The 26,461-nt window shown below is 37.5% G+C and overlaps 2 protein-coding genes across 2 annotated transcripts in view; one reads left to right on the top strand and one right to left on the bottom strand.

The window, feature by feature from the left end:
• LOC107683559 (PERQ amino acid-rich with GYF domain-containing protein 1-like) overlaps window positions 1-26,324 on the bottom strand; it is a 27,187-nt gene extending 863 nt beyond the window's left edge. The window contains exons 1-25 of the mRNA XM_016479637.1: window positions 26,040-26,324; window positions 21,970-22,528; window positions 20,250-20,313; window positions 18,177-18,219; window positions 17,740-17,802; window positions 12,695-12,790; window positions 10,490-10,604; window positions 10,302-10,410; window positions 9,870-10,063; window positions 9,096-9,322; window positions 8,894-9,011; window positions 8,482-8,652; window positions 8,246-8,391; window positions 7,399-7,558; window positions 7,063-7,277; window positions 4,172-4,275; window positions 3,974-4,074; window positions 3,805-3,875; window positions 3,583-3,708; window positions 3,093-3,281; window positions 2,836-3,005; window positions 1,697-1,857; window positions 1,272-1,435; window positions 1,143-1,190; window positions 898-1,042 (exon numbers count right to left, since the gene is read on the bottom strand). Of these exons, the coding sequence (XP_016335123.1) occupies window positions 898-1,042; window positions 1,143-1,190; window positions 1,272-1,435; window positions 1,697-1,857; window positions 2,836-3,005; window positions 3,093-3,281; window positions 3,583-3,708; window positions 3,805-3,875; window positions 3,974-4,074; window positions 4,172-4,275; window positions 7,063-7,277; window positions 7,399-7,558; window positions 8,246-8,391; window positions 8,482-8,652; window positions 8,894-9,011; window positions 9,096-9,322; window positions 9,870-10,063; window positions 10,302-10,410; window positions 10,490-10,604; window positions 12,695-12,790; window positions 17,740-17,802; window positions 18,177-18,219; window positions 20,250-20,284 (2,971 nt within the window). The 5' untranslated portion in view covers window positions 20,285-20,313; window positions 21,970-22,528; window positions 26,040-26,324. The remainder of the gene's footprint in view (window positions 1-897; window positions 1,043-1,142; window positions 1,191-1,271; window positions 1,436-1,696; window positions 1,858-2,835; window positions 3,006-3,092; window positions 3,282-3,582; window positions 3,709-3,804; window positions 3,876-3,973; window positions 4,075-4,171; window positions 4,276-7,062; window positions 7,278-7,398; window positions 7,559-8,245; window positions 8,392-8,481; window positions 8,653-8,893; window positions 9,012-9,095; window positions 9,323-9,869; window positions 10,064-10,301; window positions 10,411-10,489; window positions 10,605-12,694; window positions 12,791-17,739; window positions 17,803-18,176; window positions 18,220-20,249; window positions 20,314-21,969; window positions 22,529-26,039) is intronic.
• Window positions 22,789-23,276, top strand: LOC107683580 (eukaryotic translation initiation factor 4 gamma 3-like). Its single transcript, XM_016479654.1, has 2 exons — window positions 22,789-22,965; window positions 23,115-23,276. The coding sequence occupies exons 1-2, from the start codon at window positions 22,816-22,818 to the stop codon at window positions 23,274-23,276; spliced, it is 312 nt and encodes a 103-aa protein (XP_016335140.1). The 5' UTR covers window positions 22,789-22,815.
• Window positions 26,325-26,461: the final 137 nt, after the last annotated feature.

Here is a 26,461-nt window from a genome sequence, read left to right as displayed (position 1 = left end):
TTTTTTTTTTTTTTTTTTTTTAAAGAAGTCTCTTATGATCACCAAGGCTGAAATTATTTGGTCAAAAACACAGAAAAAACAAAGGGTAATATTGTGAAATATGATTACAATTTAAAATAATTTTTCTATTTAAATATATTTTGAAATAGAATTAATTCCTGTGATGGCAACGCTGAATTTTCAGCAGCTATTACTCCAGGCTTCAGTGTCAGAAATTACTCTAATATGCTGATTTGGTGCTCCAGAAACATTTCTTATTAACAATGTTGAAAACAGTTGTGCTGCTAAATATGATTTGTCAGCAATTCAGCATTCTTTGATGAATAGAAGGGTAAATGTCATTTTATTTTTATTTTTTAATGTAATTGAAATTGAAATCTTTTCTATCAGATTTGAAGTGTTCACTGTCACCTCTGAATTAAATGCATCTGCCAAATAAAAGTATTTTTAATTTTTAAAAAACCTTCCCAACCCCAAGCTATTGAATAGCAGTGTAGGTTTTCATTAAACTTCTCACAGTTAAACGGAGCATTTCATTCCAGAGCAAAATTTAATTTCACAAAAAATCAAACCCTTGCACAAACCATAAAAAATGTTCTGATTCCTCTTAAATGTTCTTTTAGAGCGTGTTAGAAAGAAATATTTGGAAAAATGCAATTACACTGTCAAATGATGCCTTTTAAGTGCCACAAGACTTATGCACAACATTACACAGCAAGTTCTAAGCTGTATGCGTTTAATTCACTAAAAGTCAGTTTTTCCAAAAGTTCACTAAAAAATTTAAAAGTTTACTAAAAATAACCATTGTGGTTCATGAATAACCAGCTGACAGGAGTCATTTGTTCAGGAATCAGACTACTCTGCCCATGCTATAAGTACAAGAGGAAAATAGGTTACCTAAGATGCTTGGGTCAGAGTGCAGCATCATGGGCTGTTTCTTCTTCAGCTTTGCTGCCTGATCATAGACCACACCCCCCTTCCCAGAATGCACTGTCTGGAATATTGTCTGCAGGGCACTGGGGTTCATTCCTCGTACAGTATCCTAACAGACAAAAAGAATGTGAGAATGAGAGGCAAAATCTGATAAATGACAACTAAGACTGGGTTCTGCCCTCTGTGTCAAATTAGAATTTCACTCATACCTGCAGAGGGAAGTTGTTCATGCTAAGTCCAGCCATCTCTTTGGAGAGCTATAAGAGAGGCCCCAGATTTTTATTAGGAGTAGGCAAACAGCCCCACACAATGACTCTATATCTTCCTGTCACACACACCTGCTGCTGCTGTCTCTGGTGGTTAGCTTTCTGTTTGGCACGGCGCTCCAGGAACTGTCTGGCAAACTCTTTGGCTTCGACAGTGTCGCCCAGGTAGGAGCAGATAAAGTTCAACACCTCATACGGGGACTCCACCTCCTTCAGGTACGCCACAATGGTAGGCACTGTGAACACAAACACACGCTCACATTTTTGCTTTAGAAACTCTCGGGCCTGCTGGGCTAACAAGTGTGTGTTTACTGTACACACGTCTTCTGTTTGTTTTTACAACCTGAGGGACGAGTCTAAATTACTTTCCACCATAATCGTCAGCTTCGGCAGATGTTGTCAAAAGAGAATTTGTATTTCAGATTATTTTTTAATACAAAGCAACCCAAATGAGACAAAAGCTGGTGCATGCAAATCCTAAATGAGAGATGTCTTACCATCCTGGGAAGAGGAGGAGTTATTGGCGGAGGTGTTGAGCGCATGCAGCATCTGTTCACACCAGGTGGTGAAGCCATCCTGAGACTTCATCCCCTGCAGGAGCTTCAACAGCCGCTCCTCCTCCTCAGTGTGTTTACGGCCTCTCATCATGTACTGCTCACTGTAGAAGCACACACAAACGGTTAAGCTAGAACTAACACTTCGGATTGTTTGAGCATAGTGCTGCTAGCAATGCCAAGGTCATGAGTTTGATTACCAGTTTGATATACTTTTTAAAATATAAACAAGAACATTTTTGCCATGACCTTTCTGGTCATTAATGATTATGGTAAAGAGATTTTTTTTTTAAAGTGGCTTGTAAACCTGCGTCCACGGTCGGGAGGAGCCGAGTCGGATAATGCTTGTGTGTGCAAATGGATAATATAATATATAATAATAATATATTAAGACATTAATAAAGAAACATAAACAGATACAGGGCTGCCAACTCTTAGGCATTCAGTGCGAGACAGTCAGAATTCACTAAATGCTAAATGCCACACATAGACACGTGGATGTAAATAAGATATAATATTTGCAGTTTAGAGAGCTTCATTGAATATAACGGAACACTGTGAGATTGCGATAAATTAAAGTGAGTGACAGCTTGTTAGTGATTATATTGAAGCGCTATTTGCTCGCTTTCTAGGCTATAATCAATTCCGAATTTGAAGTTTTGTTTTACGTGCTGCTAACAGGACCAACGGCCACATACCCTGTACATGCAGCAAAGTTTCAGGAGTGACATACAGTATATCCCGCATCCCTCATAAACGTGGGATTCACTTTCGAAATAGCTTGTTTGCAACCAGGGTTAGTTGCTAGGCCTATATCCAACGCCTCGATGGCAGGCAAGTATTTAGCTGAAAAATCCCTCCTCTTTATAACATAAGGATCACATCCAACATATGTTGTGATTTTCTGTTTATAATTTTCTCTTGTAATAGTGTCTAAACCAGTCCAGTACAGACTTTCCTCCATCTCATCCATTCGGCTATTCACTTCCTGCCCTCCATCTGGATTTCGCACATCATCAGAATCTCGTGATTACTAGATATTGGTCTATACCACTGAAAAGCTGTTAGTGGTTTGTGTTTACCTCAGTGAGGGACTGCTGCGGCTGTTCTTCAGCCCCATGTTGTTGCGAAGTGTGCTCTGGTTCTTGAGAGCCTCATCCCAGACTCCCATCCCTCCTCCAGAGGGGCTGCCACCACCCACCTTTCCATCCAAAGATCCAGCCGCTCCCCACAACGAAGAGGCATCACCCCACTGTAGAGCGAGACACCCATAATGTATTTATTTAGATTTTCAGGACTGCATACCCGTGATGTTTGTGTGTGTGTGTGTGTGTCTTACCCTCTGCTGCTGTTGGACTCTGTGCTGTTGTTTGTGCATTCTTTCAGCCTCCTGCTGGACATCCAGGAGGTTGAGGGGCTTGGTCTGCTTTCCCAGCCCAGGGATGGGTCCTCCGCTCCAGCTCGACCCGGAGCCTGAGGAACCCTGGCGTGGAGCCTGCTGGAGCAACTTCATCAGCAAATCCTGCTGCTGGGAAAAACCAAGATATGAAGAAAGAGATGGAGTGTGAGAGAGAAAAGTATACAACTAAATAACTACTAAAACAAAATTAATTTTACACTACCATTCAAAAGTTTGGAGTTGGTTAAGATTTATATGTTTTCGAAAGACATCTCTAATGCAACTGCATTCATTTGATTAAAAAACAGAAATATTGAAATATTAATATAATTTTACATAATTCATTTCTATTCTAGAGAGAGTGTCAAATGCATAAAAAAAAAGAGAGACGAAAAAAAAAAGAGAGAATTTTAACACACGGCTATAATACCTGTTTGCGCCTATAAAGCTCCTCCTCCTCTCTCCTTTTCTGCTCTTCTCGCCTTTTTTCATCCCTCCGTTTTCTTTCCTCTTCCTCACGCTTGGCCCTGAGGTCAGCTTCTCTTCTCTCATGTAGCTGGAACACAATACAGAGCAGTGCAATGAGAACAGGAGTTTGAGTCCAGTGCATTTCCTCAGATCACCAGCAGAGGGCATCAGCGGCAATTCTCACCTTCTGAAGCTGTTCTAGAATTGGACCCTGAGTTGAAGAATTCATTAAGTCCCATAGACTGGCCTCACCGCCTGCTCAAGGAAAAGAGAAAGCGTGAAAGAAAGTTTGTTTTCAGATGCAAGTGAGCAAGTAAACAAAGGATGACATTTTAAGTGTTTTGTGTGTGCACCTGCTGGCTGTGAGGCTGAGGTATGCATGTCCCACATGGACCCTGTATCTGGCACTGACATCGACCTGTTTAACGAAGGCATCATACCCTGCTCTTCACACCTACAAGAAAAAAAACACATAGAGGGTTGTAATACAGTCTTAAATAGATGAAGCATACTCAGTGACACTGCAAAAAGACACACAAACATAAACTAACCTGTTGATGAGTTGAAACAGCTGCTGTTGCTGGAGTTGCTGGTAAAGAGCCTTAGCGGCAGCTAATTCCTGCTGTTTCTTCAGCCGCTCCTGATCCATATTACCCTGATAGACAGAGAGGTCAATAACACACATCAACCCATGACAGAGTGATTTATCTCATGCATTTATTCATGAGAGACTCTAAGAGACACACATAAGTAGGACTGGTAGCGTTCAAAAATTTTCAATATCGATACATTACACTGAAAAATACAACTGCATTAAATAATTATTATGAGATTATTTTAAATATATTTGAATATACAAACAAGAAATTATGGTGGAAATGATACATTTCAACGAAATTAAAACGCCAGTAGGTGCCAGTAAAAAAAAAAACTTTGGTTTTATTTTTCAGCTTGTTGATGTTTATACAGACTCAAAGACTCATCTCCTAAGCCACTGCACAAAGGAACAAAATGTAACTAACAAAAAAATCAGTGCAAATAGTTTTAATAAAGCTCAAATTGTCTTCAGTTTACACATCCGTTAGCTACATTTACACTAGTGCGTGTTCATTTTAAAACGCATAGCTCAGACAGAATCATCATTTCTATTCATTTTCCACTGATTTACTGATGAGCATTAGCACTCTCTCTTCCATGATCACTGCTCTGACTCAGATGTAATAACATATTTAATTTCAGCAACAATACATGGCCAAAACACACATTAGATGGCAATCGGAAGTTATTACATTCGTTCAAACACGGAATCAAGCCGCAATGAATCGGCTGGTTGCTGTGAGATGCGCTGTTCCCGCCTAAAATGTAGGTGACCTAATATTATTGTATTTGCTTATTGAACTGTTTATAGAACTATTAAACAGTCGTAATGGTGAAAACGTTGTGTGATGTTGCCTAACTAACTGTATTTTAAATATAAAAACTTTCCATTTTGAATTTTGACCTCAGGATGCTGAGTTTCTTAAGTGTTGCGCGTTTTGATTTCTCCGGAAGAGGCTGCGTGAGCCGCACCTCAGCAGCGCAACCTTATACTGTCAATAGATGCATTATATACATTAGATATCCACTATTCGCTACTTACTCTAAATGTAATAAAATCAGAATAATACTTGCGTTTTGGTGTTTACATAGTTATTTTTGGTTACTGATGTTTTAATCATGTTACTTGTCTGGCGCATATATGTGTATATATATATATATATATATATATATACATATGTATGTATACATATATGTGTGTGTGTGTGATTTGTTTTTTGTGCAAATGATTTATTCTATTCCCACTAATCTCATTAATACTTTCATTTCAAATTCTTACATTTGATCTATCAATTCAATTATAATAATGTGATTATCTATACGTATACAGTGTGCATGAATGGTCACGTAACACGCGCTTTCGGTCTTGTAGTATGAACGGACATCTGCATATGATTGGAACTCTACGCAGCTCCCGCGCTACTCTCCATTGGAAATGAATGCCTTTCGGTCTGTCATTTGTCGGAGATAGTGGAAAGCCGGTTTGAAACGCAGTGGAAACGCCAGTATGACGAGGATCGTTTTCATTTTAAAACAAAAACGCACCAGTGTAAATGTAGCCTTACAGCTACGGGGGCTGGGACGCATTCACACTAAATCCTCACGTGTGAGCCACATCTCTGAGTGTGGAGCATGACGGGGACCGACTGTGCAGACCTATCGGTGTATTACAGTACCACGAGCAGACTGCTCCGTACGTTTTCGCATCGCTCTCGCGGATGTCAAACACTGATCGATTTGCGCTGCGCCGCTTCTAATCGAGCACATCTAGTGCTGCAGGCTTATTGGCTCACTGACGTTGATGAGACTAACCCCTTAGGTATCGAAATTTGGTACCGAACGACGAGACGTTTTTCCAATACTCGATGGTATCGAGGCAATTTGGTCGGTGCCTAAAAAGTATAGAACTCGATACCCAGCCCTACGCATAAGCACATTTACAAACACAAGATATCCACGTTTAAGGAAATTATATTTAAGTCATCAAGACGTTTATGCAAACTGTAAAAACACCAATATAATTAAACAAATTAACAAAATCTTTCTTATATTTTTAATATTTAGTGATTAAATACTGGTATTTTAACACCACATCAAAGAGAAACAGTTTTTTTGATAATGTTCTCTAAGATGGCTTAAAAGAATTTTTTTTAGCTTAATGGTATTTATTTACTTATGATAAATGCAGTCTATAGCTAAACTTTACACGGCAAAATTTCACATTGTATACAACAATGCAAAATGATTTGTTAGCTGTAAGTCCCCAACTGTAAGTCGCTTTGGATAAAAGCATCTGCAAAATGACTAAATGTAAATGTAAGCTTTTACATTTGTTAATGCTCCAAAGTAGCAATATTATTGTACTGTAAAATACATTAAAAAAAAAATTAATAATAATAAAAATAATTTTATTTTAACAGAGAAACAGTGAAAATACTAATCTTCATGGCTATCCTAATTTCTTTGATTTCAAACATTAAACCATAAGAGCATTTATTTTAGTAAAAGTATAATAAAAGCATTTCAGTAAACAAATTAAGGACCTACAGAAACATTAAAGACTTTTTTGTTTTGCTAATTACAAAATGTTTATAGTTTTCCATTTTGAAAAGAGAGATTTGAATAGTTCTTTAAGACACACTGCACACATTCCACGTGAACACATATGCAAATTTATACAAATACACGCAGAGATACACAGAGACAACTTTACAAACACGCTTATTCCCTTTTGAATTAATATGAAAACTAATGGATGAGAAAAAGAATGCAAATGCTCCCCAGAATGCAAATAACCCTATGGAAAATAATGCCCAAACATTCACCCTTCCACCCAGAGACTCACGATTGCCCCCCGGGGTGGGTGAGGGCGAAGGTCGGCTTGCTTCCTCACCAGGAGGGGCGGAGGGGAGGGGCCAGGGGCGAAAGGCACACGCCCCCACATCTTAATGACTTCTCCCAGTGGCTGAAATCCCTCATCACAACCACGTTTAACAAGCAGGTTCATGGCGAAATACCCCGCCTGAAACCATTCACACATCTCCACTGTACTGAAAGGACCTGAGAGAGACGGAACAGACAAAAAAAAAAACAGGCAAAAAAGAGATGGTATTTACGGACTATACTCAAAGCACTGCTCCATATGCATGAGTTGACCTCCTATGAGAGAATGCGTGCGTACCCTGAATCTCTCCTTGCGGGTCTTTGTAAAACCATTTCATGGCAGAGTCATGGGAGAGAGGAAGAGCAGAGGCTGTGTTTCTGCTCTCCTGAAGAGTCTGGGTGAAACACTCTTCCTCTAGAGATGTGTCCTGGAGCGCTGCCACCATCTTCTCTGCCTCCTACACACATAAATCACCATCAAAAACTCTTTTCCACTAAAAGAATGAAAGTGTGCTATAAGCAATGTAATTTATTTAAAGAGGAGACATATTCTACACTTTTAGTAGCATTTATTTTTCATAGAAAGCATACTCATTAATCCAACTTTCTAGAACAATAACAATGTATTATAAATGAGCTATTACAATAAAAAAAGATTAGAACTCAATTTAGTTTTAATGTAGCCATAATTTACTCTATTTTAATGTTAATCCACATTTCTAGATCAAAAGAATATTATAAATAAATGCATAAATAATTATGTTAGTTAATTTAGTCATAATTTAGTCTATTTAGTAACAAAAACTAATTATAAATAAATTATCATCAAAAATATAAATAGACAATTTCCCCACCCTCTTTCTGACTAAGAATTAAGCAGATGGTTTTTACTATTGTACATTGTACATACAAATAACATTGTTGTGATTGGCTAACTCTTTTGCACATATGAAAGAGTTAATGACATCACTAAGTTGGTGAATACTGAGTGTCTACTAATATAATCAATGCGATCAATATATGCGGACGATATTATTATTATAACATGTTCTAAATGACCCATTTTTGCAGCTGAACCTTTCATCTTTTAAATTCAGTCAAATGTTATTGTATATGTTACTCTCAGAACTCCTTTTCTGTGGTACCTGTTGCAGGTGCTTCATGCCCTCATCATCCTCAATATCACCCCCCGGTGGTGGGAGGTCAGTAGCAGCAGAGGATGAAGAGGGAGGCGATGAAGGCAGACTGGAGGAGGCACTGGGGCTCAAATCTAACATGGCCTCTGATAACACTACAGAAAAGACAATACACAAGTGAAGCATCATCCATCTATATAGCTATAAAAAAAATTATTTATATATTAAAAAAAAAAAAAAAGTACCTTCACTTAGTAGTTTGTTGGGAATGGAGGGGGCAGGCTGAGGCTCCTCCAAGCCAGAGGGGGCAGCAGAGGGCACAGCCTCAGGGACCAGAGCAGGAAGCGACTGAGGGAGAGGAGAAGGAGAAATCGGTTTCACTTCAGTTTCAGACACTGGAGCAGAGTCAATGACATCTGTAGAAAGAGAAAAGAGAGAGTAACGAGATCAATTGAAACAAGTTCGATATCTTTGTTTAAAATCATATTTTAATTAAACGCACTTCAGAGATTTTTGTAAATCTCAGACAACTTCACAGCAGTGCTCAAATTGTATTTGTGCACAAAATAATTCTGTATTATCCTCACACAAAGCAATCATATACATTTTTGCAAGAACTGTGCTTTAAGCGTCTACTTTTTCCATTTTTGTTCCCACCTTTCTCGCTTTTTTCAGCACCAGCGCCATTCTTCTCTTGATTATCACCGTCCTCTTCCTCATCCTCCAACCCCTGGAACTCAAACTCCTCTTCTGGAATGGGGTCTTTCGGGCCCTTCTAAGACAATAGAAGAGTTGAAAAATGTAAAGAAAAGAAAACCATAGATTATAAATCAATAGAGAATAGATCTCATGGTCTCACCCTAATAGACATAAACGCTCCAGAAGAATCAAAAGTTCCCATTTCTCCATCTTCCTCATCTGTGCACCACTCTGGCAGACCATCTCTCTCCTCCTCTGCTCCTTCGCTGCCTGCTCTCCGTCTGCCTCCCTCATTTCCTCCATCCCGGAAGTCGAAGTCAAACTTCCTGCGGCGAACTTCACCCGGACCAGAGTGTTCGCGCCAACCGGCGGAGCGAGGACCACCATCTAGGAAAAAGCACCACAAGTTTATACACTAATGTTCAAACGTTTGAGGGTGGTAAAATACAGTATAACAGAAATATAAGTTAATATAACTGTTTTTTTTTTATTTGTATTTTATTTTCAGCAGGCATTACTCCAATCTTCAGCATCACATGATCCTTTGGAAATCATGCAAATATGCTGATTTGCTGCTCAAAAAACATCTCATTATCAGTGTTGAAAACAGTTGTTCAAAAGAACAGCACTTAATATAATTAAAAATCTTTTCTATCATTATAAATGCATTTTCTGTCACTTTATGAATGTAATGCATCCTTGATGAAAATGTTTTTTTCTTACTGACGCCAAACTCTTGAACTTTCGAGCGTATGTTTAAGAAAAGCTCCATTTACGTATGGTACACCTCAAGTAATCCACTAAAAAGCGTTTAGCTAAAACAGATGGTTTGTTTACATCTAATATTAACTAGTGGCGAAATAAAACGAAATAAAACACTGGGGGGGGTGAACTATTCCTTTTATATGCCAAGTGTAAATGTGTACTGTGTTACCATCTCTTCGTGAGCCGGTGAGTCTCCAGCTGCCACCAGCCTCTCCTGTGTCCTCCTCCTCCTGCTCCTCTCTCAGTGTGCGCCAGTTGTCGCTATCAGAGCGCATGAACTCCTTTCTGCCACCCGGACCCCCCTCCTCAAAACCAAGACGTACACCTTCCCTCCGCAGAGGTTTCTCAAAACGTCTCTCACTTCTGCAGAATGAAAAGAGACAAAGGCTTATTTAGACGGCTTTTGATTTGCCTCAACAGCCATCCAAATCTAGATTGTATGCTGATAAAAGGATTTTATATTCATTAAGACAAGAGCTAAAGCAACAAACTGAGACCACAATAGGAAAAATACCACAAAAAATGTAATTAAAAGATTAAAATGACTTACAAAACTATAGAAATAATTTACAATAAAATAAAACAAAACGATTAAGAATACCTGTCATCCCAGCTCTGACTGCGATGGATCTCTCGAACGCTACGACCAAAACCGCCCTCTCCTTCCTCACTGCTTCTTTGGTAGAAACCGCCCTCTCCTCTTCCTCGACCTAAACACACAGCGTGACATAAACTTCAGCCAATACATGAATAATTTACACGCATGTACACATAAATAGATCAACTTGCCTCGACCGCCTCTCACACTGCCTCTGCCTCGGTTCACTCCAGCAGGGGCGGCCCCGCCCCCCTTACCCATAAGCCTCAGCACAGCCACACTGTTGATAGACATGGAGAAGTTCCTCTGCAAAGAGAAAAAAAAACACATGAGGAGTGAAACCAGGACCACAAAAAAACGCAAAATCGGTGGAGATAAGAATCATTATACTGCCAAAGGCGGTTTTTTTTATATAAGAGAGTGTTTACGGTTTCTGAAAAATGTGCTTGCCCCACCTCAGGTTACTTGTGTGTGATGCATTTCTAATCAGCCTAGGGCTGCCACTAATTACTATTTTCATTTCGATTAATCTATCAACTAATTTATCGATTAATCGATTAATCCAAACAGTTAATTTCACAAAAAAATAAAAATCAACAATTTTACTTAAGAATATTTTATTAAACTATATTTCGTTAAACCAAATGAAATCCAAAAGTAAAAAAAGTAAAGTGCAACATAAAGTGCAAGAAGCAAGTGTCCATCTCATAGTCCAAATCACTGAAATCAAAATTCAGTATTATAGTGTAAGAATGACAACATATCCACTATGTGTTCTAGTCTACTAATAATACAATTATAATCAAAAAACAATTTTTAAAGGAGTATTTACCAGAAATATTATTTACCAGAATTTATTTCGGAGAAAAATGTAAATGTGCAGTATTTCTGAAAAAATAAATAAATAAAAAAATAAAAAAAAAATTCAGTTTAGTCTCTTTACATTTCCATAAACATACATCCCTTGCTCTCTCTCCTCCTGCCTCTCTCACAAAACTCCCCATTTGACTTGTGAAACATGATGAACACATTTGAAGATCAGCATGAATAATTCAGTCCACTCGGGCTGAAGCGGGTGAGCATGTAAGCATGTGAGTGGGGGCTGGGGGCTGGAAAGCAAGACAGCAAACAAGTCCCTCCTGGTTAGGCTTTTTTGAAGGACGGCCCAAAGTGCGTAGCAGCAGTGTTACAAGTGTTGGAGGTCCGAGGGGAATTGGGAGAATCTCTATTACCAGTCTGGAGCGATTTGTTTGGAATTATGCCATGCTGCAAATATCTGGACCTTTGGGGACAGACCCCATCTGATCCCACAGCAAAGCAATCTCTACAAGTTTACTTCTTATCTCTCCTCATGCCACAGACCCGTCTACCCTCAGGGGTATTTAAGATGAAACCATCTTTTGCGCTTTGCATACATATTTTTAGCATTAATATTGCAAAACAAAATTACAGACAAACATGTTTGCTAATTAAGTCATTTTTTTTCCCCCAACAATAACAAGATGAATGAGATTTGATGAAAATATGCGTTATGACAATAATCATGAAAACACTACAACATTATGGATTAACAATGTTCTTCTTAAAAAAAATGTAGAATGAATACATGTATTTCAAATAATCCAGTCGTAGTCAATAATGTCAGAGACGGACCTGCTTAATTTGCGTAAACTAAAGCTGAACAGTGAATGAACACTGGCAAACAGAGCTCAATCAAACAAACTATATGAGATTAATCAGATTATCACAGAGATTAATCACAATTTACATCCACACAAAATGGTGCGAATACACATATGAACTTGATATGGTAAAGTTACATGCTTGTAAGTTTCATTGTGAATATGCACTAAAACACAGAGTAGATTTATAAATGATTTACCTTACAAATCTGATGAAATGGCGCATGTTGCGTTCCCAGATGAACATTATAATAAACGCAAACTCACAACAACATGCAGAGATGGAGTTTGAGACGCTCCACACATGTAAATGATAACAGTTCCTGTGGAACTACTGTGAACGGAGCCGCTGTGTGATGCACGTACTTAACCTACACGCATGTAAATAATTAAAGCGCATATACTGTATTAGAACTGCATCGCATATAATTATTTAATTGAAACGTAGCGTTTGTGAATTCACGATTATGCTTAATTATGATTTTAAAATGGGTTTAATATATCATGCAGCCTTGGGAAACAGACAAATAATGTGTTTTATACATTCTCGTCTGTGAAATGCGCCACTTCCGGTATTTTACCGGTTAGTCGACGCAAGCAAAATTAAGTCGATGATTTTTAAAAATTGAAGTGTCAAATAAAATCGACGAATCGCGATAGCCATAAACCAGCCCCAAGCTCAGAATGCCAGACGTGTAAGTGTGTGCCTCTCACCTGCTCCTCTTCAGTGAGAGGCAACAGTGCCAGTGGCTGTTGAGGCTCATCCTGCAGAATAGCAACAAACTCTTTATCCTGCATTTCTTCAGGGACCTGAAAACACACACAACAATGTGACTCACTCTACTGTTGCAAATGATGGACTCAAAATCAGGAAATTTACATCTGGACAGAGAAACATTTTAAATATACAAAGTCTGGACTGTGCTGATCTGAGTCAGGTTTAACCCATCAACATTCTTCAGCACATTTTGGGTAAATTCCAAAAAGCATTTTTGCACCTTCCACCATAGGGGATGCTACAAAAATTGAGCAACTCAATCCCTTCACCAATGTTCCTTCTTATAGGCTCAAAGGTTTTGGGAATTTTTTTTATGTTTCTGAAGTCTTTCACTCAGGTCTGCCCACTCAGGTTGCATCTGATCAAAAATACAGCAGAATCAGTAATGTTGTGAAATACTGTTTTCTATTTGAATTTATTTTAAAATGTTATTTTTTCTATCCTATGATGGCTAAGCGGAATTTTCAGCAGCCATTACTCCAGTCTTCAGTGTGACATGATCCATCAGAAATCATTCTAATATGCTGGTTTGCTGCTCAAGAAACATAAAATGTTCAGAGGTAATGCTGACTTTTAAATGGAAATCACCCTTTAATTTAGCTTATGCCCTAATTTCTGCCCTAAGGAACTGACTATTTAAGGGTTAAGTTTGCGTAATGCTGACGTGGCTTCTTACAACAGATATTAACTGGTCAACTTTTAGAAGTAACAATCAAATCATCTTGCCTATATATAAAAATAAAAAATAAAAACATCTCAGGGTCCCTTTTCAAAGCAGTTTTAGATTTGTAATATTTCCACAATAGTGGCCCTACATGGGGGACTTTGAGTGTCTGGATTTCTTGAAAACACTTTTCCAACACACTGAAAGTGTAATTACAACAAATATGGAAGAAAAATAATGCCATACGTATTTGAAACAAAAAAGCACGTTGAATAGCACTAACTGAAAAAATAATGCATTGCATTAACAGTGCTTGCATTTTAATGCCTTGTATTTCCAGGGCTTGCATTTTTAAGTCCTGAAATTTAACGTAGTTGTTTATTTAAGTTGTGAATATTTCAATTCAAAATATTTCACACACATTTTCATAATTAAAAATTCAATAATTCATATTCACCTTCCAGAATTCACTTCCAAAACATTCAATCTGTTTAAAAATAAGATATACAGGTGTATCTCAATTAATTAGAATGTCGTGGAAAAGTTCATTTATTTCAGTAATTCAACTCAAATTGTGAAACTCGTATATTAAATAAATTCAATGCACACAGACTGAAGTAGTTTAAGTCTTTGGTTCTTTTAATTGTGATGATTTATTACTGAAATAAATTAACTTTTCCACGACATTCTAATTTATTGAGATGCACCTGTAATATTCGACAGGCAAATTTCTGACAATTTTATTTCACTTTCTAAATTCGCTTCCACAAATTCAGTGGTTAAAATTTGGCATTGCACATCCGGGAGCACGATGTATAATATTCGACAGGCAAATTTCGGTCCATTTTATTTCACTTTCCAAATTCGCTTCCACAAATTCAGTGGTAATAATTCGGCAGAAAATTCGGCATTGCACATCCGGGAGCTGCAGGAATAGCAGTAGAGCACCGATGCATGATCTCCAGCTGCTGTCAGTCACTCACCAGCAGGTGGCGCAAGAGGCTGTTGATGAAGACCAAAGCAACAGGTGGATCAAGTCATTCATTCACAATAACTGATCTGCAGAAATGGAGCAAGCGCTAAGTAGAAGTTTTGATTATCGGGGCCAATATAAACATGTGGAAAAGCTGATTGTGTGTGTGTTTAATTCAACATCTTCGCTGTTTCCCGTGGCCTACATGCAATTTTAAGACTGACGTACTATAGGTGAAATTTTGCTAATACCTCCCTTACTGTACATAAAGTACATCAATATTTTATACTACAACCTTTGGAACATGAAACATGCCTTTTGGGGTCTTACAGTTTTTTTGTTTTAAATAATTGTGAATGGTACATACAGTATGAAAAACAATACCTGTGGAACATGAAAAAAAACCTTTTGGTGAATTACTTTAGTTTTTTTAAAAGATATTTGTGTACTGTACATACTGAGGGAGATATTGGTCAAATCTAACCTGTAGTAAGTTAGTCTTGTATCTAGCAATGTACTACAACAGTTGGAACATGAATAAACACTTTCCAGGGATCTTATATGTAAATAATTGTGTACTGTACATATATGAAGGGAGGTATTGGCAAAATCTCACCTGTAGTAAACCACTATGAGCTATACAATTTGACAGTATGTTATTTTAAATGTTAAAAGTCATTTGAATTAAAATACATTGGACGTTTTAACTAGGGTTGGGTATGGGTTTTTTTTTTCGATACCGGTGCCAAATCGATACTTTTAAAACGGTTCCGGTGCCTAAACGGTGCCTGAACCCATACTTATTTTAAAAATATATATAAATACATTTTAAAAAATTCCCCCAAAAATGACGGATTGGCCATTAGCACTATAAACACATGATGTCTGTTTCGTTCATACTGGACGCCAGAGGGCACCCTCGCACAGAAAATCCACATATCCAGTCAGAGAAGTAGCGGAAATCATGACCCTCCAGGAAATCCCTTATATGGACAAAGGCATCGCTATTATAGCTGTAACCGAGTAAACAGAACATATAAACGTTTTGAATGATAAAATAAAGACAATAAACACTCGGCTGCGACGATATAGTTTATCTGTGTTATTCAAGCCATCTCTAGTATTTTCATAATAATTACGTATATTTATAATCAATTGCTAATCGATGTATTCTTTTTAAAGTAGCCTATGGAACATATTTTCTGCCTTATTCTGTGACAAGAAGCCACATCAGATCACAAAAGGAAGCATTTGACTGGTGTTGAGGAGTAAAAAGGTTATAAAGTTCTCTTTTGTTGGGCAACAAGTTTAGAAATGTGAATACAAGGGAGGTTTAGCTTTAGGGAAAATCATTCCACCAGCCAGGAACAGTGAACGAAAATGTTCTGGAAAGTGATTTTGTGCCTCTCTGTTATGGTACCACAAGGCGTCGCTCACTAGCTCAATATATTTATAATCCATTGCTAATCGACATAGCCTTTTTTACAGTATAGAACATTTTCTGCCTCATTCTGTGACACGAAGCCACATCAGATCACAAAAGTGTTGTGGAGTAAAAAGGTTATAATGTTCTCTTTTGTTGGACAACAGGTTTAGAAATGTGAATACAAGGGAGGTTTAGCTTTAGGCATTTTAATTTTAGCATGTTTAGCTTAGTTAACGGAAGGCTACCTGCTGCCATCAGAGCAAGTGTAATTACTGCATTCACGCGCTCCTCAGATGCTCTCATTTCCCCGAGTTGTGCTTTTTAAGTCGGAATGTGAAAACAACATGGACACTCGCGTTACTACAAAGATTTGTTGGATTTGTATTATTAGAGCTTACCGACTTGAGTTCACGTGCATTTTCTCAGTCGGGAAATTATTTTTCACATGCGGTGCCGGTGATGATGCTTCTTATGTCCGTTTCAGAGAACCAGAGGATAAATATTTCAATCTATCGCTCAGGCATGGCACCGAAATCTGCGTTCTGATTCGGTTCTAGTACATACCGGTTACATAGGTACCGGTGCCATATTGGTACCGGGTTTCGGTACCCAACCCTAGTTTTAACCCATTCGGTGAAATTGTCAGACGGTCCCATGGGTGCGATAGCGCGTCAATGCTTTCTCCAGTTTAAATTTGCAGCAACAATACACCTAGGCTGTTTTGAACTCCTATTTTTATGTCAATATAAAGTGGTTGCATATTGTTAAAACTAATCGTGGTATTGATATCTTTGTAGGACTATTTACTACATAGATCAGTGGTAAGGGAAAGCAATTATAAAGAAAATTCGTTCTTCGTTCGAAAATTTGCGTTCTTCTGACCTCATTTGCTTGCTTGTATATAGTGTGCATAATAATGAGATCTGAGGTCTTATATCACTGTATTAGTTCACTGAGGCACGTTACGCGTCGTTGGGGAATCCTGGAGTGTGACATATGAGGGGGAACCGCAGTATTAACGGGAAACCAACCCCAGCCGACAGATCACCACAGACATAAAAGTAAGATCCACAAGTAATTTATTGAAATGGAATAAAAGAATTCAATAAAGAAGCCATAGCTTCAGGGTGTCCCAAGGCCAAAACAACAAACAAAATAACTTGCAAATAAAACATAAATAAATGTCCTAACAAAAGAAACAAAAATACAATAAACTTCCCTAACTCCCCAAGATAAACAAATCGCAAACAAGGTCAAACTAAATGGCAGGACACCCCTACGCTCCTTAACCTAAAACTTAATTAAATTACTTCACAACAGAAATATGAACCATTTACGAAAACAAGTGGTTTGGAATCTGTCGACGGGAGAAGGAATCCGGAGCTCCTCCCGCCAGAATGAGCTCGCCATCTTCCAAGAGCGCCGCCCTTTTAAGACGGAGCAACCGCAGGTTCAGCCAATCAAAACTTCTACTTAGCGCTTGCTCCATTTCTGCAGATCAGTTTTTGTGAATGAATGACTTGATCCACCTGTTGCTTTGGTCATCAAAAAGTCCAGAGCAACCGACAGCCAATGTATAACATAATTTACCACCAGCAATTGAGATGAAGAGAAAATTCCTCTAATGAAAACTTATTAACTAACACAGCTTATTATTAACTAACACAGCTGTCAGTAGATTGAAATCAACCAAGCAGACATGAACAACTGATGCAAATAATCTGAAAATGCCCAATTACCGGCAGATCACTTGGACTAAAAAAAAAATGCACTTTTTTTTGTGTCTAATCAATCCCTCTAATGTCATTGTCAAGCGGTAAAGGTGTAGGTACAATCATTGCAAACTGAATGATTAGATATTACCTAGACTTAAAAATAGACCAACACAGCCCAGAATTGTTTTTAGGCATTTTCCCACCTTGTTGTCTTTGACATAAAGTGCTAGCATCTCCTCTCGGCCATAACGGTACTTATCGGTGCTCTAATGCTATTCCTGCAGTTCCCGGATGTGCAATGCCGAATTTTAACCACTGAATTTGTGGAAGCGAATTTAGAAAGTGAACTAAAATTGACCGAAATTTGCCTGTCGAATATTATACATCTTATTTTTAAACAGATTGAATGTTTTGGAATCGTATTTTTAAACAGATTGAATATTTTGGAAGTGAATTCTGGAAGGTGAATATGAATGATTTAATTTTTAATTATGAAAATGTGTGTGAAATATTTTGAATGGAAATATTCACAGCTTCAATAAACAACTACGTTAAATTTCAGGACCTAAAAATGCAAGCCCTGGAAATACAAGGCATTAAAATGCAAGCAATGTTAATGCAATGCATTATTTTTTCAGGCAGGAGGGGAAGACACACTGCCTCCACTGGAAAGTGCACGGAGCCTGAGAGAGAGATAAAAATCAGATCAAAAGAGATACAGCAGCAACAATGTGAAAGCTTCATTGAGAAATGCTCTAATTCTGGCTACCATTCAAGGACAGCCCTGTCAATATCGGCTCTCCTTTATTTAGAATCTCTCACTCCCCTTTTCCAAGGAAATGGTGCTGAAGCGTGGGCTGATGCTTGGGTAGGGGAAACACTCTTAAGAACTAAAAAAGCTAGAAGTTATGCCCAATAAATCCATATCAATCAATGTATATATACACTACTGTTCAAATTTCTATTCATCAAAGAATCCTGAAAAAAAGTTATTTTCCACAAAAATATTTAGCAGTACAACTGTTAATACATTGGTAATATTCCAAAATTTTTTCAAGCTGCACATCAGCATATTAGAATGATTTCTGAAGGATCATGTGACACTGAAGACTGGAGTAATGCCATCACAGGAATAAATTTGAAAATACTTTTACTTTAAAAAAAAAAAAAAAAAAAACAGTTAATTCAAAACAAAAACAAATCTTACTTTTGAACAGTAGTGTTCATACTTATATAATATTTAATTTTAGACAAACAGGAAAATCAAGGGGCTGGAGTTGCTGTGTCAGATACTGTATATAGCAACTGTGCTTATAGTGTAAATAACTCTGCTGATTATACTGGGAGTGATCTGGTTTTGTTGGGTGTCAGAATCACCAGAGTTATTGTTGTTTTGACAACTTTACTTGGTGCTGACATTGTCTCGCCCCCGGCATCTGATGTTAGTAGTTCCTGGGGGACCTGCTAAAGTTCCCTCAGTACTCGCTGAGCACACAAAATACTTATAGTGTGACATTTACAAACACAATGTTTGTATTCTACAAGCATCACAGAAAGATTAACTGTCTAAATATCTAATAATTAAAATTTAATTTACAAAAATAAAAAATTGTTCAACCAAAAATGAAAATTCTGTCGGATGAGAGAGAGAACCTTACAGAAACACGGTAAAAGTAGAGAGCAGTGCTGAGGAAAAATCCTTTAAATTGAATAAACTGAATGGTAAGATATCATTTTGAAGCTCACTACATTGAAGTGATTTAGGAAGGAAATATATTTTCAAAAACAGAGCTTTAGGCTGTGTGACAAAAGATAATATTGTTCTTTTTTTTTTATTAGCTAAATACATTACTCATTAAAAAAAAAAAAAAACTAGTTCAGGATTTCCAATACAACACATACGACCGACATAAAGTTTGGGTTCAGTAAGAATTTATTTTATTTTTTTAATGTTTTTGAAAGACGTCTCTTATGCTTACCAAACCTGCATTTATTTGATCAAAAACACAGTAAAAACTGTAACATTGTGAAATGTTATTGCAATTTAAAGTAACCGTTTTCTGTTTTGATACATTTTAAAATGCAATTTATTCCCGTAATTTTCAGCAGCCATTACTCCAGTCTTCAGTGTCACATGATCCTTCAGAAATCATTCTAATACGCTGATTTGGTGCTAAGGAAAACATGCAATATTATTATTATTATCAGTGCTAAAAACATCTGTGCTGCTAAATATTTGAGGAAACTGTGATTTTTCTTTCAGGATTCTTTGAAAAGGCAAAAAAAAAAAGAACATTACAAATGTCTTAACTGTCACTTTTGATCAATTTAATGCTACCTTGCTGAATAAAAGTATTAATTTATAAAAAAAAAAAAACATCTTACCGACCCCAATCTTTTGAGTGCTAGTGTATGAGCAAAAAGACATTCTATGAGAGTGCTTGACTATCGCCTCAGAGCTACACATGCAAAACAACATGGCAAAAAATAACAACACTTATCCCTTTGCCTAAAGTAGCTTACTACAGGAAAAGGTAGTGAGATAGTACTTCTTGCATTTAATTTATCCGACAGTGACAAAGAATGGAACAGAGAAAATCGGTCAAAAGGACAGAGACAAAAAAAAAATTATGAGGAAAAGAGGAGAAAGAAAACGAAGTGAGATCTGACAACAAGAGAAGGAGACACAGAAATAGAAAGGAAAGGATTTTACCATTCTGGGCCAAAGTTAAGTGTTTCAGCAGTCATATTCTTCCTTCCTTCTCAGAGGTGAAAGTCTACAAACAGAAATACCTGAATGAGAGTATGCAACACACTGAAACATGCTGCAAGCATACTTCTGTTCATTAGCACACACAGATTCTTTTATTACATTGCAGTGTAATTAGGGCTGAACAAATTTGGAAAATAATCGATTGCGATTTAATATGCAATTATTTTTTAAAGCTGTATTATTCAACAAAGACAAGCTATAAATCATTGTATAGTATGATACAATATTAGATAGATTAAACATAAATGTTATTTTCTGTAGGCCAGGCCTATATGTTACGATGAAATTAGGTGATGCATGAATTGATATGAATGACATTTTTATTTAACAACTACAATCAAAGTATATTGACTGATTTTTTGAACTTCCAACCTTGTAAGCATGTAATAATTATCACAACATAAAGCACTGACAAATAAGCCTGGTGTAAACATTAATATGAAAGTCAGTAACAAATCACACAAATTAAAGTAGATTGCAGAACTATAAAAACAAATCTGTTGCTTTACCAACTACTTTAGGTCATTCAAAGACACTGTAATTAACATGTAAACATGTGGACTGCACTTTTTAAACACTGTCTGTTAATTTCAAACTTTTTCTGGTCGTGCTCCCCTTTAAATCTATACAAAAAAAAATCTGGCGCCCCCCCTCCCCCCTTTCCCGAATCCCCATCCCATCTCAGACTACCAAATAATTATGGTATATTATGTTTATATATTATGGTATAAACATTATGAAAAATTTATACTTTTTTAATTTAAAAAAACCTACAGGGGAAAAAACACCTGTTTCACTTGAAACATTGAAAAATAGAGAGAATAACTGTTATTATTATTCTCCCTGTTATTTATTTATTTTCTGTGGGTTTCATTAGAGCCCAACCGATATATCGTTTTGCCGATATTATCAGCCGATATGAGCCTGTCGCCGATATATCGGTATCGGCGAATATGCCGCCGATATGAAATTTTTTTTTTACAGAACATATAACGCAGATAAAATGCTTGAAATGGTGTAATTACTTAGTTTGTCCAGCAGAGCGCACTCTATTGTTTGCTACTGGCGACCTGAATGAAACGTTTTAAAGCTTATGTCTATGGAAAACCACTGAAACTTTGAACGGCCATATCTCCGTAACGGCGCAGCGAATCCGCACCAAATTCGGGGGATCCCTTCAGCTCGAGGAACCCTCTCCAGCCTCGTCTCTGATTGGCTGGAATTATGGCATATTGTAACGCTGGGTTGTGTTGAGCAAGCGAGCCGTTGGCATTGAGAGAGCACTGAGGGCGGGCATCAAGGGAGCAAGCTAGTGAAACCTTGCACGAGCAAAAGAGAAGGTCTGCAGACATCCAAAAATGTATTTTAAATGCAAAATTGATTTGTGCGCTCTAAATACTTTATTACCGCTGATTACATAATGGCTTTACTGACAAGATGCGCGTTAAATATCGCATGCGATTTATCGTGCAGCCCTATTTTAATGTCATACACCGATCGATCTTCAAGTTGAACACACGTCTTTACTCTTGCGTGTCACGTTTTTCATACCGCGATATAATCACAAATGCAATTAATCGTTCAGCCCTAAGTGTAATGCACACATGACTGACAGACATATCTATATATGTAAATACAGCAGTTCGTGTGTTATTCTTACCCTGTCCGGGGGAGTGGCGCAGGCAAGACTAGGCTGGACCAGGTCTGGGTGAGAGGGCTGAAAGGTGTGTGTGTGTTTATATGTGTGTGTATTTCAAAGTAGCCAACTTAAGGGAGAGTAGGGTTATAGCTGCCTTATTCAGGGCGTGTGTGCAGGAGAGCAGAAATACAAAAGGTCAGACACGGTAAGAGCTCTCTTGTTCACAGCCGATGAAAACAAACAAATAAAAACAAATGGGAAAAAAAAAATAAAATCAAACCCCCCTAAAATGAGTAATACCTGTTGGACTGCAAAAACTGCAGAGCTTGATACTGACGTCTTAAGTCGATCGACTACAGGAAACAAACAAAACAGACAAAGAGACAAAAAAAAAAAAAAAAAGAGAGACGAACTTGTTGATAATACAGCTGCCAGAATCAGTTATGACCCCAATAAGCTTCTCTCTTTCTCTATTTGTGTGTGTCTTTCTAACTCTTTCTGTTGTACTGGCAATGCTGTATGGACCAGGTCCCAGCTGGTGACCCCCTCCTCACGCCGACAATCCCTCTCCCTCCTTTATCTGCAGGAGAAAACAAGAAATGACCACATAAAACTATAAAATAGTGTGGACTTAATGCAAGCGCTATAACTGAAACCATTAAAACCAAGAAAAGAGGCACTAGAGTTATTTCAGTATTATATATAATATGATATATATACGACGTTCTCACATCCCTTAAGTCCTGATTTGTCACCTGATTTGTTTATTTTATCTGAAGGTTGTTTTGTTGGCAATCTGTTGCTTTTCTGGCACTTCAGGAGTTGTTCCGAAGAGTTCGTAGCATTTTGAACAAGCTCACACCCCAGATGTTTCATCAGCTGATGAAGCAGGTGACGGATCTCACGATCAACACAGAGGAGAGGCTGAAAGGAGTCATCGACCTTGTGTTTGAGAAAGCCATTGATGAGCCCAGCTTCTCTGTGGCCTACGCCAACATGTGTCGCTGCCTGGCTACGGTACGTTCTGTGCACTTTGGAGTTAATTGTGCAGTGTGCAGTTGTGAAATTTCCATGTCTATTTTCTTTGGACTGTCCGTTATTTTGCCTCATATTACTCATTCTTTAGTATGTCATAAGTATTTCTTCCTCTTATGATCCAATTGTAGCTAAAAGTGCCCACAGCAGACAAACCTAATATCACTGTAAACTTCCGGAAGCTGCTATTGAACCGCTGTCAGAAGGAATTCGAGAGGGACAAAGTGGACGACGTCGTACTTGAGAGAAAACAAAAGGAGCTGGACTCTGCCACATCAGTAATTATTCAATAATGATTAGCAAGAATTTAGACTTGCTCGTCTTAGTTGACTTTTTGACTTTTAGTCCGTAATGTCTATTTATGTACTATATTCACCAGGGCAAATGTATTTAATAGGAAGTTAACCCTAAAATGAAAAATCTGTCATTATTTACTCACCCTCATGCCAACCCAAATCATTTTATTTAAAAAAAAAAATGGTTAGTATGCAGTTGTTACTTTAGTATTTTTTTATATAATGCTAGTATTAAATACTATTATAATATTTATTAATATTATGAATTAGCTTTTATTTTTATATTTTCAGTTTTCAATTTAATTTTAGTTACTTTTTTAGTAATGTTGTTATGTGATTTAGTCATATTTACTTTGTTTAATATCAACATATTTAATTTTTTTTTATTGCCAGTTAGTCATTGTAGTGCTTCAAATAAAATGAAAATAATGAAAATTTTAAAATGAAAATAAGAAATGCTAAATAGAATGAGTTTAAGGTTATTTTATTTTATTTCAGCTTTGCTTCGATGAACAAAAATGTTTTACTAGTTTTAGTTCTAGCTTTAGTTAACTATAACAATCCTGCAGCGCACATTGCCCGACATGCTCCTGTAACAGTATCCTATCAATTTAAAGGCCAAGCGTACATGAAAATAACCTCTCTCCTTTTTAAAATATCCTGAAAGATATTTTCTTTAAGAAAAGAGACCACAAACAAACCATGCCTTAGGAAAAACATAGTAAAAAAATGATCATTTGTGGCAAAGTTTACCAGAACACTATATTTTGGAAAGGGCAAGTGTGCACAGTGTGTGTTTTGCAGATAGATTGAAGCGAAAATCTTTCTAGATTGGCATCTGCACTGCACAACTAGAAGAGTTATTGCAATCAGGATAGCATGGAGATGGAAAAGAAACATCTCAGGGGTTTAATCAACAGCACCCACAGATGTCATAGCAACAGAAATATCTAAGCAACAGAACAAACCGTTGAGAATAAATAGTATTCACTGGGGGAGCCTGGCTCTTTAACATAAAGTACTATATTAGAATCTATGTCATCTCAAGAACAATTAAAGACACCTGTAACTTCAAAAGCACTTAGAGATGCATCAGTATGCCTGAGAGAGCTCATAATTCATCTCGGGACTCAAGCATTTGCACTCATGTGAACAGCTGCCAAATAACAGCAAACCGCTCAAGTATGAAGAGATGAAATGGTTCAAATAATTGGTTAAAAAATGATTCCGCAATACTTTTTATGTCATCAGGTGATCCCCGACAAACACTGAATGCACTAATAAAGCCATACACAATCACAAATGCATGTTTACTTTATTAATAATGATACTAATATGTAAGTTCCACTAATAAGGGTGTTTATTGTAATTTCATGTGCCATGGTTTAGTTGGTTGTAGTCTTGATTCAGTTCACAAAGTCAATACAATTTGTGTGTACATTAATTGACATATCTTGGTTTTAAAATGCTTTGACTAGTGCATATATGTGACACTGGAGCACAAAACCAGTCTTAAGTAGCACGGGTATATTTGTAGCAATAGCCAACAATAGGCTACAGTGTATGGGTCAAAATGATAGATTTTTCCTTTATGCCAAAAATCATTAGGATATTAAGTAAAGATCATGTTCCATGAAGATATTTAGTAAATTTCCTACAGTAAATATATCAAAACTTAATTTTTGATTAGTAATACGCACTGCTAAGAACTTCATTTGGACAACTTTAAAGGCAATTTTCTCAATATTTAGATTTTTTTTGCACCCTCAGGCAATTTTTCAAATAGTTGTATCTCACCCAAATATTGTCCTATCCTAACAAACCATACATCAACGGAAAGCTTATTTATTCAGCTTTCAGATGATGTATAAATAATAAAAAAAATCTATAAAAATATATAAAAAATATAAATTTGACCCTTGTTATGACTGGTTTTGTGGTCCAGGGTCTCATATTTCCAGTACATTTTATTCGAAACAATTACGCTATTCAGTTAAGTATTTTTAAAGTAACTTGACTTCGAAAAAAGGTTAAACAACTTACTGGAGTAAAATTCTCGATTCACTCCAAATGCTCTTATGATTCTCGACTCATTACGAATCTGACAGTTTGCGATTCAGTGAGTCAGTGAGCTGATGACTCGACAACCGTTCAGACGGATTCAGTCCGGTTCATGAACCGATCCCATTTGTGAATCGGTTCAATCGATTCACTGAAAAGATCCGACTCAAAAGAACGAGTCGTTCCAGAATGGGACACAACTACAAAATACTCGCCATTAGGGCCATTTCTATTCCATATGACGCAAACGTAATCCCAGAAACATACGCAAAATGTCGGCGTTCAATATTTATCGCGAGGAATGAAAACAAGCATCGAAGCAGCTCGGTGTTGTTTTCATATTGATTGGTTGAGTTTTGAGGGGCGTCGCGTGCACAGGGAGGGGGAGTGTGCATACGCGTGCATTGCCTGCACACTGGCGCCCCTCCAAACTCCACTCCGCTGCTTCCTTTGGCCTTCAACCCACGGCCACAGCTGCCTTAGCAAACATACAAAAAGCCTCACAATTTAAAACAGCACTATTTATTCCCACACACGCAAGCGCTGGCCAGTTAAAGCTCCTTATGCGCTAAAATGCATTCGCTGTTCGCACACACGCTGCCCTTCCCCTTCCAAGTTTGCATAAAACTTAATGCAACACCCATCCTGCCATCAACGCTTCAGACGTTCAAGGAGAGAGAGAGGCACACAGTTGCTGACCGTATTTCTGGAGCTGTCGATGCGATGTTACTGTCCAGTCGCCCCGTCAAACTCGACGATCTTCACTTTGGATGCATGTGCAGTTGTTTGTGTTCTGTGCTCCTCCTCGAGAATCGTGTTCCGCTTTTACAGTTTTTTGCTCTCTCTCCCTCTCCAATGGTCGTTGCGTGTTGATGTCTAGTACGCTCTTGTTGTTTGTGTTTTAGGGAAGATGGCCGTCCTACTCGGTCATACCACGTGACCAGAGTGTCGCGTTGCTTTTAGAGGCGCGTGAAGATAGCGACCCCTATCGAAAGATTCGAAACGACTGCTGGACATGTATTTGTACAAAATAAAAGCCACAATGACTACAGGTGCATCTCAATAAATTAGAATGTCGTGAAAAAGTTCATTTATTTCAGTAATTCAACTCAAATTGTGAA

This window comes from Sinocyclocheilus anshuiensis, unplaced genomic scaffold (genome assembly GCF_001515605.1).
Source record: "Sinocyclocheilus anshuiensis isolate Anshui unplaced genomic scaffold, SAMN03320099.WGS_v1.1 scaffold874, whole genome shotgun sequence".
In the NCBI taxonomy this organism is placed as follows: domain Eukaryota; kingdom Metazoa; phylum Chordata; class Actinopteri; order Cypriniformes; family Cyprinidae; genus Sinocyclocheilus; species Sinocyclocheilus anshuiensis.
This window is presented reverse-complemented; position numbering and strand designations above follow the sequence as displayed.

Excerpts from the sequence above, each read along its gene's own strand:
- LOC107683580 (XM_016479654.1), top strand. The coding sequence starts at position 22,816 with ATGTTTCATCAGCTGATGAAGCAGGTGACGGATCTCACGATCAACACA. Across the intron at positions 22,966-23,114 it reads TGTGTCGCTGCCTGGCTACG|CTAAAAGTGCCCACAGCAGA; the intron begins GTACGTTCTGTG and ends ATCCAATTGTAG.